This window comes from Pleurodeles waltl, chromosome 3_1 (genome assembly GCF_031143425.1).
Source record: "Pleurodeles waltl isolate 20211129_DDA chromosome 3_1, aPleWal1.hap1.20221129, whole genome shotgun sequence".
Classification (NCBI taxonomy): domain Eukaryota; kingdom Metazoa; phylum Chordata; class Amphibia; order Caudata; family Salamandridae; genus Pleurodeles; species Pleurodeles waltl.
This window is the reverse complement of record NC_090440.1, coordinates 698903277-698920011: the sequence shown is the minus strand read 5'-3', so window position 1 is coordinate 698920011 and position 16735 is coordinate 698903277. Positions and strand designations below refer to the sequence as shown.

Here is a 16735-nt window from a genome sequence, read left to right as displayed (position 1 = left end):
CATTTTAGATGAGTAAAGTTGAAGATTTAGAAAAATAGTTGGGGAAATATACATTGACTTCTATTGAAGCAGAGACATTTGCAGCCAGGAGACAGCCAAAATAAAGCCATTTTTGGCTTTAAAAATCAGGGTTTTCCTGCCTGAATCAGGTCTACTGACATTCATTTGTGTCACCTGTATCTAGCATATGCAGTGTGCATCTGAAAGGCTGTAAAAAAGAAGGTTGTGCTTTGGATCCATTAGGTAGGGCTCTCGAATATCACAGGTTAATGATGTAGGTAATCTAGCAAATGTTATCTTTGCATGTTGGCACTGTATTAGGGAGCCGAGTGTAGTCTACTCACAGTGAGAGCAAGGCCGCTGAGTGTCTTTAAAAGGCACCAGGCACAGCTTTGAAGTCAAGACAGCGGTGACAGAACTGTGACTCTTGAGGCTTGGCAAGTAAGTCAAATAACAGTATTTATTATAATCGCCCTACATTTTGTCTTATGGCAATTTTGACTCAGCATGTACTAACACAGATGATTAATATCTTACTGCAAAGAATGGTTACCACGCATATCACAGAACTGTATTTTTTTTAAATAAGGATAGCAGTGAGTTACTCATTTTGTCACAGATCCTTTTGTTACTTATGGAACTTCTGCCGCAAAGCACCTGGCACTCAGCTGTTGGGATGGATGGTCAGCTGCTGTATATTTAGAAATAACACGTTTAAACTACCTGCTGCCCAATTCCTTGTGTGTCCAGCAGTTTTCAGGCCACAATAAAGATGTCAAGACAACTCTGATGATTAGTGTTCCTTCTAGAACGAGATCAGTGTTTTGTCTAGTGGCAGTTTTCAATCATAAAATAGCGCAGAGGGTCATCTGCTGCATAGAACACTATGTAGCTCATATAACTGCATTTTATGTGGATAGCTCTGTGGGTTACTGCTTTTGCCACACAGATCCTTTTGTTACTTGCTGACGTAAATTACAATCCTAATACAGGACAGTGAGCTATGAACTGTCATGAAAGAGCTGCATGCAAACTACATGGTATGGGTTAGAACATCATTTCCCCCCGTCTTTCACTACCCTAATGTTGCTAAAAGGGGTTCGTTTGGGTAGAAATACAGCCCTTTTTAGTAAAGCCAACACCGTGGTATGTTTTAAATCTTGAGTTTGTGCTTCTACAGTCCAAACACTCTTAAAATATGCCACCAACTAGTATGGCTGACATGTGACTCCTACACCTTGTAATCCTCATTGCCTATGATGTAAAGTGTTCTAATACCCTACAGAGGTATGAGAGTGCTATAAAACAAATTAAATGCATGTGAGAGAGGCGCTATGGCGCGATGAGGGGCACTGTTGGAGAGTAGTAGTGAAGTAATCTGTGGAGAAGAAGGTAATTGGGGGATAGGGCACCAAAATGATTATCACACCGGGCACCCCCAGTGCTAATGCCAGCTCTGAGAAAGTGAGTCAGTGATGGCTGTCACTGTGCTGTCTGAGATTGGTATCCTATTAATGTGCTACTACGGTATAGATAGTGGAAAGGAATTGGATTTCTAACTTCTACATTGTGAAAAAAACTGTTTATTTTGCAAACTTACAATGGACTGGAACCTTTACACTGACAGTTCAGAGACAGCAATGAATGTCTTAATTTGACCATGGTACTGCAAGTAGCTCAGCTGCAGTGATCAGAAGAAGTGTGAAATCATGCAGGATGTGAGGAGGTCCTGCATTTTGTAGGAGCTTTTTAATTTTTAGAAAAGGGTGTTGGAGTAATATGTTCACTGCAGAAAACTGAAGAAGTGTGAGGCTCCCATCGATGATGATTACAGTGAGGTTTCAGAATCTATCACAAACACTACATATGATGTCTATGACTTTATAACCAGCAGAAAAGAAATTGAATCCTGGTTGGCTCAAGGGGAATAATGATTACCTAGTGATGTTCGCCACTAGGTAGTTATAGTTAGGACCAAGTTTCTATAGAAAGGGTGTTTTTTGTTTTGCTTATAACTTTGATGACGCTTGAAGAATCTTCATGACATTTTCCATGAAAATACAACGCTCACTTGAGCTGCTGTCTGGAAAATTTCAGGGTGATCCGTCCGGGTGGGGGTCAGGGCCCGAGAAAGAGGGGTTCCCAAAACACTTTTTTCCATAGCAATTTTGAACATCAATAGCGCCAAAACTGCTGGACAGAATTACACCAAATTTGGCAGAAAGGTAGATCCTGGTCCAGAAAGTGAACTTGTTTGTTTTGGTGTAAATCTATTTAGTAGTTTCAGAGAAATGAAAGAAAATCCAAATTTGTATATTGTGCCCTAAAGTAACTATATCTCGCGCCCCGTCATGCACAGTTTTTTTGCTAAAAATGTTACAGCAAATATTACAGTGATATTATCAATGATCTTATGAAAGATGTCATGAGTGCCGTAATTTGTGGGGTAATTAGCAGTGCATGGCAAGGGCACGAGTTATAGTTACCTTAGGGCACAAGTTATAGTTACTTTATAACTGGCGAATTTCTATGGTTTCGTATGTTTAAAATGTAGGCCTAACTATAACGGCCCTGTAACCTTTAGTTTTAAGTGAATTTCTATGTTTTTAATTCTATTTCTTAACTATAGCGTCCCTGTAACCTTTGTTGAAAAAAAAATATATATATAATGTATATATGTGTATCCTGTTGAAGGCTTCGGCCGAAACGCGTAGACATTTGGTTGGGACAGCGTGTGTGTCTTTTGAATGGTGGGCACATTGTCGATCTTTTTTTTGTGCTTTTTGTACCAACTTTTGCTGGTGTGATTTACCTGCAATCTAATCTTTTTTCAATAAATAGCAGCCGATGAATTTATCGATAATAAGTGGTTTTTTGAGTATTTTACCAGCTGGTATTGAATGATGTGCAGCCCTTGGTGTGCGATTTAAATACACAATTTTTCTGGATATATATATATATATATATATATATATATATATATATATATACAAACTTCGTTGTTTGGTTTTGTGGTTTTGCTCATGAGGAAGTGTCCCTCACTTTGTTGGTGAATGTCACTGAAACTATTAAAATCTCACACATAAGCAATCTGAAAACTTGCCAGCTATGTATTAACGGGTTAACAGGATTACTAGTGTAAAATGCAAAAGGAAAAACATTGAGTTCTACACATTTGCCTAAAATAGAAATTAGACAGGCTTCAAAAAGTTAGATTTATGTTGCGAAATGTATGTTACAGTCTGTGATTGCATTATTTGAGTGTTACAACTATGGACTTGCTTTGGACTAGGAGTGGTTTATTTTGAGCCAACTTTCAGCTGGTAGTTGAACAGCTTTGGGCTTTAGAGGACTTAAAAAATCTGGCAAGACTGCTTGTTTCCTCTAACGTCCAACTCTGCTTGCTCCAAGTGCTGATCTTGTGCCTTCCTTCACATGCTCGACTCCGCAGCCCAAAAGAGATATTACTCTGTAACTTACAGGAACATTTGATCTGTAGTCAGTACCCATAGAGGTCCCATGCAGACAGCGGCGGCTGCCGCAGATATCAAGATGGGGGGGGGGCGTAAGTTAAATAAAAAAAAAGAAACTTACCATTCGGCGGCGGCGCCGCCATCCTCTTCTGCTGCCTCGCTCATCCCCTTCTTCCTGTTCTGGTGTCCCAGCATTCGCTGGGGCACCAGAAGAGGCTCCCCAGCAATCCTGGCACTGCTTGCATGCTAAACATAGCATGTAAGAAGTGTCAGGCTTGGTCTGAGTGGCAGTGACTGCCACTCAGACACAACTCTGGGACCTGTGCACTTTCTCCAGTCTGTGTACACAGCCGAGTCTGGAGAAACCTATGTGTGAATGTGTGTTTGGATGGCCTTCTTAGGCTGTCGAAACACACATGCGCACTTAGTACACGCAAGTCCTCATCCCCCCTCCCACCTCCAGACGCACAGCCCGACCCTCCCTGCACCTGCTGATTGAGCCAGCAGCAGAAAAATAAAATGATATTCAAATATTGTTTTATTTGTCTACTCCTGGCTTTTAGCCAGTGGGGCAACACCCCTCCGCCACTACAGAGGAGCCGCCCCTGCTTGCAAATTCTTGTAAGTGTGATTTAGTTATGGCACAGTTATAACCAGTTCTTTGAAAATGCTCCTGCCCAATCTTTCATTGTATTTTACAGCATATGGTGCTGCTTTCTGACCGTGGGTTTGTGAACGCCTAGACGGCTCGTTGGCAATATTGTTGTGTTGCAGTGAACAGCCAGCATTTTTGTAAGGTCAATGCTTTATTAGATCCTGGAAAGTCACCTTCCACAACCTCCCAGCTAAGTTGTTTTCTTCTCAAAACCTCTCTACATTCTCATCTCAAAAGAACATTCTTACGTCGGCTAATGACACAACAAATTAATATTACTAACATTACCATCTCCTATGACATGGCAAGCTACTTAGTAAAAGGGCAATACTATAATTGTACAGTCCAAAAACTCTCGCTTTTCTAGAGGCTCTATAGAATGCGCACATGTTTAAAAGCTGTATTTTCTATATCAGTGAATAATTTGACTTCACCCAGCAGCCACATTCCATTTTGGACTTGAACACCTGTCATTTTCAGTTTTAGGGAAAAAAACACAGCACCTACTACGTTTAGAGACCTGCTAAAAGATTGTAAATTAGTACAGTTTGCAAGGCCGGACTGGCTGTAGCGGGCATCAGGCGTTTGCGCAGGAGGCTGGAAGGGTGGGGGCTGGTTTTGTTTCTGGTGTCAGGTTTGCAGTGGTGCTGCAATTTCAGCCTCCAGTAACAAAAGCAGCAGTGCTTCACACTTGTGCACCCCCTACACCCTCTGGGGGATTATCTGATAAAATTGCCAGGTCTGCTTCGAGCTCCCCATCCAGCCCTGACAGTTCGAACACCTAATGTAGTAATTGGTAGTACTTTCAGCGAGGCACTATTGCTAGCGCAGGTGTTTTAATAAAAATTATTAATGAGTGTTTATGTATTTTGAATAATAAGTTTATGTAGAAAATAAAATAACGTAGAAAAATAATACATAGATTTGAAAATGTGATTACGAAGAATGACCAACAATATTAACGAAATGTACTAATCAATGATTTAATAATAAGAAATGTTGAATATAATGTTAGACTAATGCAGTAATATGTCATGGTAAGGGTTATGAATTAAGCTTTAGCTTTATTAATTGTAGGCCTTAACTTAGTGAGTGTCTTGGCCGAGTTGCAAGGCCTCATGTAAAAGCTGTATTTCTTAGCAATTAATAAGATATCTGACCAAGAAAGTTAAACTGTGAATTCCTATTGTATTGTGTAAATGTGCTCATAACGGAAGCTTTTTGTGTAAACCGACTGCTAGAAGAAGATGTTCGTGCTAATGCAACATTTTATATGTAATGTGTGTGAGACTAACTTTCCCAGGACAAGAACAATAAAGATACTGACTAGAGTAGAAGCTCAACAATATTGTTACCTGACAAGCCGAATGATGAGGACATCGCAAGACAAACCAATCAACGACGTGTGAACGGAGTAATATTAGAATTCATAGATATGAGATTTTAGTTTTATTAGATAGAGTGCGATCATATGATTAACTGACCAATAGGGTTTTGGGGGGTAGTTTAGGTTACTTTGACTTAACAACACTGCACAGAGAGAAGACAGCCATTATTGCCTATTTTTCCTGACTGAGAGGTTATTACTTTCTTATACGCCTTGACAAGAGACGTGCTCAACTTTAATGATTAAAGACTTTGGCCTTCCTGAATTTTGATGCTGAATCCTGATGCCTTGCTGATCGACTGATGTCCTGCGGACGAAGACTGATTCTGCTTTGCTGTTCCACCCTGAGGATAGGTATATCCACCCTGCTTTGCTGATCCACCCTGAGGATAGGTATATCCAAATTGTGATTATCAGGCATATTTGCTTTTTCTTTCTAGGTACCAATTGCGTTGTTTTGATAGAGCCATAGTTAGATGTTTTTCCAAATTTGTGTTACTAAATTGTTTTGCATGAAGCCCAACATTCTGATGCTAATCTGATGTTAGTTAAGGATTGTCACTAATTGAATAATGATAACAGGGACTAATGTTTGATGGAATTCTCTGCTACACTTCATGTACTACATAACGTTGATGCAGCTGACTTTGCTGTTGATTTGCACCATAACCTTAGAATGTGTTGTTGTTCAAGCTTTGATTAGATTACGTTTCATCCGCCACTTTGGACAGCCGGTATTGTTTCTGTATGTGTTTCATTTGATTTTATGATTAATCTACATGACCTTAGCATTGTTAATATAAGGAAATAATAATTTTAAACTTTTACTAAAGGTGTGGTTATTCATGACTGAAAGGTCATGGTGTGTGGTAATTACTGACTCCATTGATTAATGATGTTATTGATTATTAATGATTATTGATTATTGTACAATAATTATGTACTGGATCTATGGTAAGAACATCTTAATTGTGAGTCAAAAGGTTCATCGACCTATTCGCGTCCCCTTGTAAGTTTACTTATTAAGGTCAGTCGCACTAACACTATGAACGCAATTGCTAAGGTTTTTACTGTTGGAAATCATTCTTGAGAGAGCATCTATTTGTCACGAAAGGAACTATCAGGGTGTCCTTCGCAACAGCGCAGCATCATGTGAGAGACATGTCAAGTTACATCCTGATCAAGTGTTCACCTCCCATCTTGTAAATGATGTCTAGGTTTTAGGTTTCCATGAAGAGGGGAAAGAGGGAGTGTTAATGGACGAGCAGGGAGAACAAGCTATAATGAGAAGAGAGAGCACTGACTGTGGGAAATAGTGGTAGACTGTAGGAGAGTAAGCAGAGTGCTAGAATATCTGGCAGAGTGGGTGGGATGGGGGGCGAATGGGCAGTGTTAGACCTGACACCCTTTACGTGGTTTTCGCCACAAAAATTTCTTCACTCCTCCTGTTTTGCTGAATTCGTTTTTTGTTGGCATTAGGACTCCGTGCAATTTACCATTTCTAATCAGTACTAAAATATGTGTGCTTTCTCCTTCAAACATGATATAATTGATTACACCAAATTAGCACATTTAAATTGCTTGTATGTCCCTGTAACTGGCCCATCTGCCGTTAGTCCCTAGTACACGGTTAAGTAAGATACTCTTTCTCCTTTTGAGGGTGATTATTGTTTTATTTAGTTAAGTTTAATTTATGAGCATATAAACAACGTCTTGGGTTCTTGTGAGTTCTTCCTCTTCTGTTCCTTCGCTTCTGCTATCTCAAACTACATTTCCTCTTTCTCGTTTCATCTCCGCAGATGGTTCCGGCAAAATACGTCACCTATATGGAACAGGAAAAGGGTACAACGAGTCAGGTAAGTGCTTTGTATGGATTTTTATGGAATAAAGTGTAGTGCCAGTGAGGGAAAATCAGGAAGGTACCTTTATTGTGCTGTAAGATTTCTTGGTGTTTCCCCTCCCTGTGCTCAATAATCACTGGTGTTGTTCGGGTGATGGAGTATACATGCACTATTAAGTGGTCCAGGCCCTTTACCCCTTCTTTCCCCCACACCTTTTCCCTCCTCCTTTTCTCCCCTTAGAAGGGATCGTACCTTGTTCAGCCACGTTCCTCCTGTAACGTGGCTCGGAATGTGTGCCTGTTGTCCTCCTGGTGTTTGGCCTTCGCCTCCTCCCCTTGGGCCTCTCCGCTCCCTTTCTCCTCTCTGCTCCCCTCTGCTTTCCTGCCGTCCTTACTCCTCGTTTCCTCCCCGCTTGTTGACCTTCTGCTTTCGTCAACCTCACTTCCTCAGCGTGCCTTCTGCTCTCACTCTCCTCAGCGTCCTTCTTGATTCCCCCTTTGACCTGAAAGTCATCGAGACTTCCAGGTGATATTCTCCTGGTAGTACCCCCGGGGTAATGGGGAAGCGCCCCCTCCTTTGCATCGTCTGCGGGTTCTTGACTGGCCACGGATTCTGTGGATTTCTGGCTAGAGTCCCTAATATATGGTACTACATGTACCTAGGGCCTGTAAATTAAATTCTACTAGTGGGCTTGCAGCACTTTGTGGACGTCAATTCATCAAAACACCAGGGATAGCGAAAGTGACATCACACACCCTTGACTTTAATAACAACACAGGAAGTAACATCAGCGTGACCTTTGATCATAGCGCTTCACGGGAAGTGATGCCACATGACCTTTAGGGTGCTTATAAGAAATGCCAGGGGAACTTTACCAGACTTCTTATTACTGTACTCTTTTTATTATATATAACCTTGTTTTTGAAGAGAATATAATGATAAGGAGCAGCGAACAGTACTGGGAGCCTAAATTATTCACACCACAGACAAAGAGCCCTAATTTAATAGTTCGCCCTAGTGTATGACACAATGGGATATGTATTAATAGATCATAGGGAATATTTAATTTCACATGTATAAATTGATATTAACCTTATATTGAATATGATCTATGTTATTCCTTATTGTCAATACATTTTGATTCCTGTCATATGCAAGGCACTTTCACTTGGGCAACTCACAGATGTGATGGTGTTTCAGGTATTAACAGTAATGAAACAAAGCAGCAAGTTGTTAAAAAATGTGTTTGATTTTCAGATAATGTTTTTATTTAATTAGAAAAATTTGCCTTGCATCGCTGAAATTATTCATTTAACAAAACCTAAATATAATACCCTGATCCCAAAGATAGCTGCAGAAAGTAAACTGCTAATTTTTATACTGTTTTCTTTCTATTCTTGCAGGGACAGCTGGTGATCTTGGAAGGTGGTAGGGCATAATACTTGCCCTGAATTGTAACAAGAGAGGGAAGCGAGTGAGCTTGATTTCTTCAAAGCAGAATTTGACAGAGGGTAATCCCCTCCCTCGGAAAATTTTGAAACGTAATTGGATCAAATAGTACATTTTAAACCAGAATTCTGAGATACATTTGCTAAAAAGGCATGCGCTCCGAAAGGGCACTAAATAAATATTAAAGTCCTTTCATTGTGTGCAACACCAATGAAGCCTGATGCTCTCCAAGCGACTATGCCATTTTTTTTCCACAATGTGCAATAGGTGCCTTCGTATGTCAATAATGTCTTCATTATGCCAAAGCCAGCATTGTGGCATGGATGCCCCTCCCTCTCATATGCTTTGGGTACCCCCTTAGACAAAAAAAACATACAATATGCCAGCGCCACAACTTTACCACTGGGGCTGTCTACATACATGGGTGACCCTTAATTCAAAAATGACCTCTTGTATGTTAGGACCAGAATTTGGTCATGGTTGCCCTTCCCACAGTATACTACTGTCGTCCTTTCTTAAGCCAGGAATAATCATTAGCCAGAGCCAGCATTTTACAATGGGTACCCCTATGCCAATAATTGACTGTCCCTATATGCCAAGTATCACTCTAGCAGTTTAGTGCCAGTATCATGTTAAGAATTGTCTCTAGAATGCTAGAAAAATAATTTTGCCAGGTGTGCGTCTATAAATCAAGAACTACCTTCAGAATGCCAAGGCCAACTGCAGACTTGCAAGCATAACAACACATAATCTCTCATGCTCATATTCACTCACTCATTCACGTTCACTCTCATTCGGATATGCTCATAAATTATCACACACTTATTTGGATTCACTCATTCTTTTTCACCGACTTATTTTCACTGTTATGCGAGCAGTCTCATTCTTTTCCACTCATTCTCGCTCACATTTAGTTTCACTTAAACTTTATGACTCCCTCAAACTCAGTTGCACACATTCTTACTCTCATTCATTTATTCACACTTCTTCCTACTCACTATGAAACATTCATTCTCACTCATACTTATGTTCTTTTGTTTTTGTTCGTGGGCGCTTTTCTCAGAAAATGGCGATTAGCTTGTTCGAAATATTGCAAAGCAACATTGTTTCTTTATTTTATGTATCATTTCTGAAATGACGCCTAAACACAATCGTGTAATTCACCCCAATCCACCTCACTACAATCCGCCCCACTACAATCCTCACCAATCCATCCACACTTTACCCCACATCAGTCCACCCCACTCCTATCCAAACCACTCACCTAATCCTCTTCAGTCCACCCCACTCCAGTCCTCCGAACCCACCCAAATCTAATATGCCCCGCTCCAATTCGCCCCACACTAATCAAAAACAATCTGCACCACTCCAACACAATATGCCCCACTCCAATCCAAAACAATCTGCCCACTCTAATCCAAAACAATCTTCCCCATTCCAATCTGCCCCAATCCAAAACAATCTGCCCCACTGCTATCTGCTGCACTTCAATGCAAAACAATCTGCCCCAGTTTAATCCACATAATCTGCCCCATTCCATCCTGCCACACTCCCATCTGCCCCACTTCAATCCAAAACAATCTGTCCCCCTCGAACTCACCCCACTCAAATCCAAAACAATCTTCCCCATTCCAATCTGCCACACTCCAGTCTGCTCTACTCCACTCCAAAAAGAATCCGTCCCACTCCAATTTGCCCCACTCATATTCAAAACAATATGACCCACTTCAATCCAATCCACCTCACCCCAATCCAATCCACCTCACTCCATCCCAATCTACCCCACTCCAATCCACCCCGCTCCCATCCAATCCACCCTACACCAACCCAATCTACCCCACTCCAATCCAAGGCACCCCACTCCAATTCTCCAATACAATCTGCCCACTCCAGTCCAAAACAATCTGCCCTTCTCCAGTCTGCCCCACTCCAATTCAAAACAATCTGCTCCACTCCAATCCATCCCACTCCAATCTGCCCCTTTCCAATCTAAGACAATATGCCTCACTTCAGTCCAAAACAATCTGCCCCACTCCAATATGCCCCACTCCACTCCAAAACAATCTGCCCCACTTCAATCCAGAACAACCTGCCTCACTCCAATGTTCTCACTCTAATCTGCCCCACTTTAATCCAAAACAAGCCACCCCACTACAACCTGCCCCACTTCAATCCCAAACAACCCACTCAAATCCAAAAGAATCTGCCCAACTCCAATCCACCTCACCTCACTCCAGTCCGGTCCACCCGCCACTATCCATCCCACTACAGTCCAGTCCACCCCACACCAATCCAATCTACCCCAAACCAGCCCAGTCCTATCTTCCCCACTCAAATCCAATCCACTCCAGTCCACCCTACCCCAATCCACTCCAGTCCAATCCACCCCACTCCAGTCCAATCCACCCTACTCCAATCCAACCCACCCTACTTCAGTCTATCCCACCCCTCTGCAATCCATCCCACCTCACTTCAGTCCATACCACCGCCCTTTATGTGGGAGAGAGGGGGCATAAGAGGAACAGAGAAGTTAGTCTGAGGGAAGAAGTGGCAGACTTGGGGCGAGTAGGCACAGTGTTGTAAGGGCTGGGAGACTGGAAGAATGGGTGGACTGATTTGAACCAACAGGTTCACTAAAGTTGGATGTTTGTCAGTGGAAGTAAGATCAATCAGCAGGAGCATCAGGTTTATTTAATGATGCTTGATTCATGCGTAGCAAACCCCAGAAAGAAAACATCGTAATGTCCATTCCCTGATGCAGTAACATTCCCTCTATTACCAATGCCATTCCATGGGTTTGAGTGGTACCCGTTTCTCGCGGTCAGATTTCCGCAGGATGTGAGGTCCCACCTTGATGACATCTGACGCTTTGTGTTCAAGGTCCACACGCTCAGGCAATGACCTACCACCCCTTTCCACACCATTACCACCGACATATTTGACCTTCACCACCTTCCCAGCATTCCACCACTGACCACCTTCAACCATAACAGCATTGCCACACACTTTCTTCACCGTCACAGGACTTCCATAGCAGGCATCCCCTTTCTTCACAAAAGTTTGCAACTTAATGCGCACCAGATCACCTGGTTGATGTTCTTTCGTGGACTTTCTCCGGTCATATCTGTTTTTCATCTTTTCCTGATTTTTTTCTATTCTATTCCGTAACAAATTCTTGTCCACCAAGCCTGTGAGTCTTCCAGCTACCACCTTAGCCAACCAAGCCGGAAAAAGTCTAGATGTACTACGGCTGCCCATGAGAAGCTCAAAAGGAGACATTTTCATCACCGAATGTGGAGTGGTACGAAAAAAAAACAACATAGAGTTCATAGCCTCTTCCACATCGAATTTGTTAGCTTTAGCCCACTTAATGCACTCCACAACCACCCTATTCATTCTCTCAACCAAACCATTCATTTGAGGATGGTACAAAGAACTCTTCAAGTGTTTCACACCAGACTCACACAGGAACGCCTCCATTTTGTGACTCACAAACTGAACCTCGTTATCAGAAATTATAAATTCTGGAAACCCTTCCCTCCAAAATATTTCCTTGAGGAACTGTATGGCACTATCAGTTGTGGGCTTAGCAAGGAAACGCACTACTGGCCATTTACTATAGTAGTCCATCAGGACAAACGCATAGCGCATCTGACTAGGGAGAAAGTTGAACGGCCCTACCATATCAATACCTACGTTAACCCAAGCTCTATCCGGTATAGATATGGGTTGCAACGGTGGATCCACCACCTTTGACCCCTTTTCTGCACTGTTAAATACAACACATCCACTTACAGTTCTTTCTACATCTTTGTCCATAGAGGGCCACCAATAATGAGCTATGATACATCTCTTTGTCATTGCGGCACCTAAATGCCTAAGTGCATGATCCACCAACTTTGAACAAACATCACAAGGAGGCACACATTTATCGTTCCTCAAAACAATGCCACCTTCAATTGACAACTCCTCACACACCTTAGCATACGGTTGTACTTCTGAATTCAAATTTCTTTCCTTTGGCCATCCATTAATTATATGCTGCTTAACAATGCCCAATACTACATCACTGCTGTCAGCCTTCTTCCATACTGTTTCCATGCACACTTTGGATTCATCAGCATCAACAGAAGCAATAAAACAATCTTCCATATCATCCTCCATGTCAATGGAATTCTGGTCATTAATTGGTAATCGAGAGAGAAAGTTTGCTGCAAAAGTTTCCTTTCCTGGAATGTACCTAACCTGGAAGTCATACTGTAACAACTTTGTGGTGAGACGTGCAATGCGGGGGTGGTGTAGTTAATTTGATCACCATTTAAGATGTACACCAACGGTTTATGATCTGTTTGTATTACATAATTCCTTCCCCAGACATAGCTTCTAAATTTTTAAATCGCCCAATAACAGGCCAATAACTCCTTTTCAATTACCGAATAGCTGAGCTCTGGTTCACGTAGCACTCTCGAAGCATAACTAATAACCTTTTCATTTTTCCCTGCACCCTGGGACAAATCGGCGTCCAATCCATATCTACTAGCATCAACCGTAATGATGCACAATTGACTGGGGTCATACGGACTCAATGTTCTATCATCAACAATTCCTGCTTCACTTTGTCAGATGCAGATTGACACTCACTGTCCCATACAAACGGGACTTTGTTCTTAAGCATATTGGACAATACTTTCACTTTACTAGCATAATTGGGAATAAACCTTGAATAATATTCACACATGCCAATAAATGATCGTAACTCATCTTTGTTCTTAGGGTTTGGAGATTCTAGGACAGCCTTTACCAACCCCGGCTGCGGTGCTACCCCTTTTCTGGACACACAGTGCCCCAAAAATTCTATCTCTCTCTTGAAAAATTCACATTTTTCTTTCTTCACACAGATGCCATAAGACTGAAAAATCTTGAAAACAGACCTAATATGCTCTTTGTGGTCTTCCAAACCTTTAGCATGAATAAGAACATCATCTTGGAAAATCGGAACCCCTTTTACACAACCTAAGAACTTGTGCATGATGCGTTGAAACGCTGAAGCTGCGGATGCCAGTCCAAATGGCATCCTGCAAAACTGGAACATGCCAAACGGGGAATTAAATACTGTATAATGGCGTGATTCTTCATCTAATACCACCTGGTGATAAGCAGATGCCAAATCAATCTTGGAAAACCATTCTGAACCGCTGAGCTCTTCAAGTAGGTCACTAATTTTGGGTAGAGGATATGAATCCACCCAAATTTCTTTATTGAGACTCCTCAACTCCACACATAAACGCATGTCTCCATTACGTTTACGGGCGACCACCAGTGGTGAAAGCCACAAACTAGATTCAATTGGTCCTATGAGGCCATTCTCTTGAAGCCTGTCTAATTCAGTTTTGAGATCTTCCCTCAAACTAAACGGAACAGACCTGATCTTATGTTTCACTGGAATAGCCTTATCTTTTACTTTTATCCTGTGTTTGAAACCAGAATTTTTCCCCAATTCCCTAGCAAATACACTGGGAAATTCATCTTCAACGGTACCACCTCTTTTGAATCTTCGACCACAAGAACGTGTTCTTTGGTTCCAGGTTTCAGCACCATGCCAAACAGACCTTGGTGGTACCAACCCAGAATGTTCAATCCTTTGTATGCTACATAGATTTTGCCATAGATCTTACAACCCTTAAACTCTAGACTGTCTTCTACATATCCTTCTAATTCAATTTTCCTGCCCTCATAAGAGACAGGCGATCTATCTGGTGGCAACAATTTTCTATCACCCCAAGTGTTGTGAAACAATTCAGATGTGATCATTGTAATGCGTGTTCCAGAGTCAACCAACAGTTGTAACCATTTGTCTCCTACTCGAATATCCACCATGGGATCGATACATTGGTATTGGTCTTTAACCCCCAAAACATTCTCTGTGACCACCACTATCATATCCTGAAAGGCCTTAGCCAACTGCTCTTCCCTATCACCTTCATCTTCTTCTACTACACTACTTACTTTAGTTTGCTTGCTAGTCATAGATTGACAAACTTTTGCAAAATGGCCTAGTTTACCACATTTCCTACAAACAACATTTTTTGCAGGACAATGTTTACCATCCTTGTAGTGGGGATTTTTCCCACATCTAAAACATATGTTTGTATTCTTAAAAAATGGATTGTCTATTTTCTTCAGATCGCTTCTCTTCATCATTCCAGCTTTAGTTACAATGTTAACTTGAACTTGTTCAGTATCCTTTGTGCAAACACTAGCTGTGAGTTCCTTCAGTGAAATCTGCGCTAGTTCGATACTCTTGGCCACTTTGATAACATCTTCCAGCGTTGGATTTCCCATGGTCAATAACTTTGGCTGAATGTGCTTGTCCGAGCAATGGGCAATAAATTGGTCCCTTATCAACTGGTCCTGAAAATCTCTAAATTCACACTTGGAAGACAATTGTCTAAGTGCACTGATGTAAGCATCTACATCTTCACCATGGAGTTGACTACCAGACTTGGCTGAACATCGAATCTTGAAAATAATTTCTTGGTAGCAACCTGATAGTCATCAAGTTCTTCTTCAATTTGTGCTACATCTGGTAGGTGTTTAAAAAGTTCCCTTCCATCAAAACCCAAAGAATGGAGAAGCAAACATTTTTTCCTTTCTGGTCTAAAACGAGAGAAACCTATAGCTCCTAGGTAAGTTACGAATCCGTCAAACCATTGTTTCCAAGGGATCGCAGGCACTCCAGAAATGGTGGTGGGGGATTGACCGCCTGCATAGTTCAACCAGTGAGACATCAACTAAAATATTGCCATTTGTCAGAGAATCAGAAAACTTAGAGGAAAATTTATTTTCATAAGAACAAACTTTAGTGAACCCCTTCCAGCTGTATGTAAATCTGTACAGCTGTACAGATCAGTCAGCAGCAACACTTTTGATACTTCTGTAGAATTTTATACTTGAAATACCGCCAAGATGGCGCCTGTATAATACATGTAGAGCTTCAGAACACCAGGTTTACGTTGTATTCCCTTTCTCCAGGAGTCACATGGTCCTTTCCACCAATTCAACACACGTCCTTCAGAGCTCCCAGCATATGCGTGTTCCCTGCTGCTGAAGTACAATCAAAAACGCGTTGTGGAAACTGCTGGGAAAGTGCCTTCACCTTGTAGTACAGGTAATGCTGCATGGGTTGGTAAGCGGCGGCCACCGGAACCCTCGTCGCCAAAAATTATGTTATAATTCAATGAATATACACCCTTGACTCGCCTGGGTGTTGCCGTTTCTTATTTATTGTTCTCGCGCTCTCAACCGTTCCCCATCGAACGCTCGGGGCAGGCAGCACGCGACAGTATACGGCGGCCCACCGTATACACGGAGCACAACACAGTGTCACAAAGCTATGATGCCTAAGTAAAGGAACGGATAAGAATCTGTGTATACATGTTGGTTTGATTAGAGAAGGCAAAATAATAAAACACTGAGACCTTTAAATAGATAAGGTCTATTGCAGATTTTACAACTGCCCTTCTATAAAATTGATTTCATGTAATAATTTGAAACAGGATGGCTTTGTAAAAAGGAAATTACAAAGATCATATTTTATTCACAGTAGGTCAAGACATTGATACTTCAAACCAAACAAAAAATTAATCCCAAAGGAATTATAATTGTTTAACGCCTTGAAATAGAAAAGAGCAACTAAAATCTTTTCTAAATAACACTGGTGCTTTATCTTTGAATCAAATCCGCCTAGCTTAGAAAGAAGGAAATTATAGACCCTCTAAAAGACATGTTGGTTTGGATAATGGCAGTTTAAAAATACTACCCAAGATCAGAGATGATATGCAGGAGGCAAGTAGACTGACATGGAATCGTTATGCATGTTTGAGCTCAGACACACTATGAAAAAAACCCTCCCCTCACAGCCTGGGTCGTT

The 16735-nt window shown here is 41.5% G+C and overlaps 1 protein-coding gene across 1 annotated transcript in view; it reads right to left on the bottom strand.

Annotated features, from left to right (window-relative positions):
* Positions 1–7198: 7198 nt before the first annotated feature.
* TMEM39B (transmembrane protein 39B) overlaps positions 7199–16735 on the bottom strand; it is a 480936-nt gene continuing 471399 nt past the window's right edge. The window contains exon 10 of the mRNA XM_069223330.1: positions 7199–7337. Coding sequence (XP_069079431.1) covers positions 7272–7337 — 66 coding nt within the window. The 3' untranslated portion in view covers positions 7199–7271. The remainder of the gene's footprint in view (positions 7338–16735) is intronic.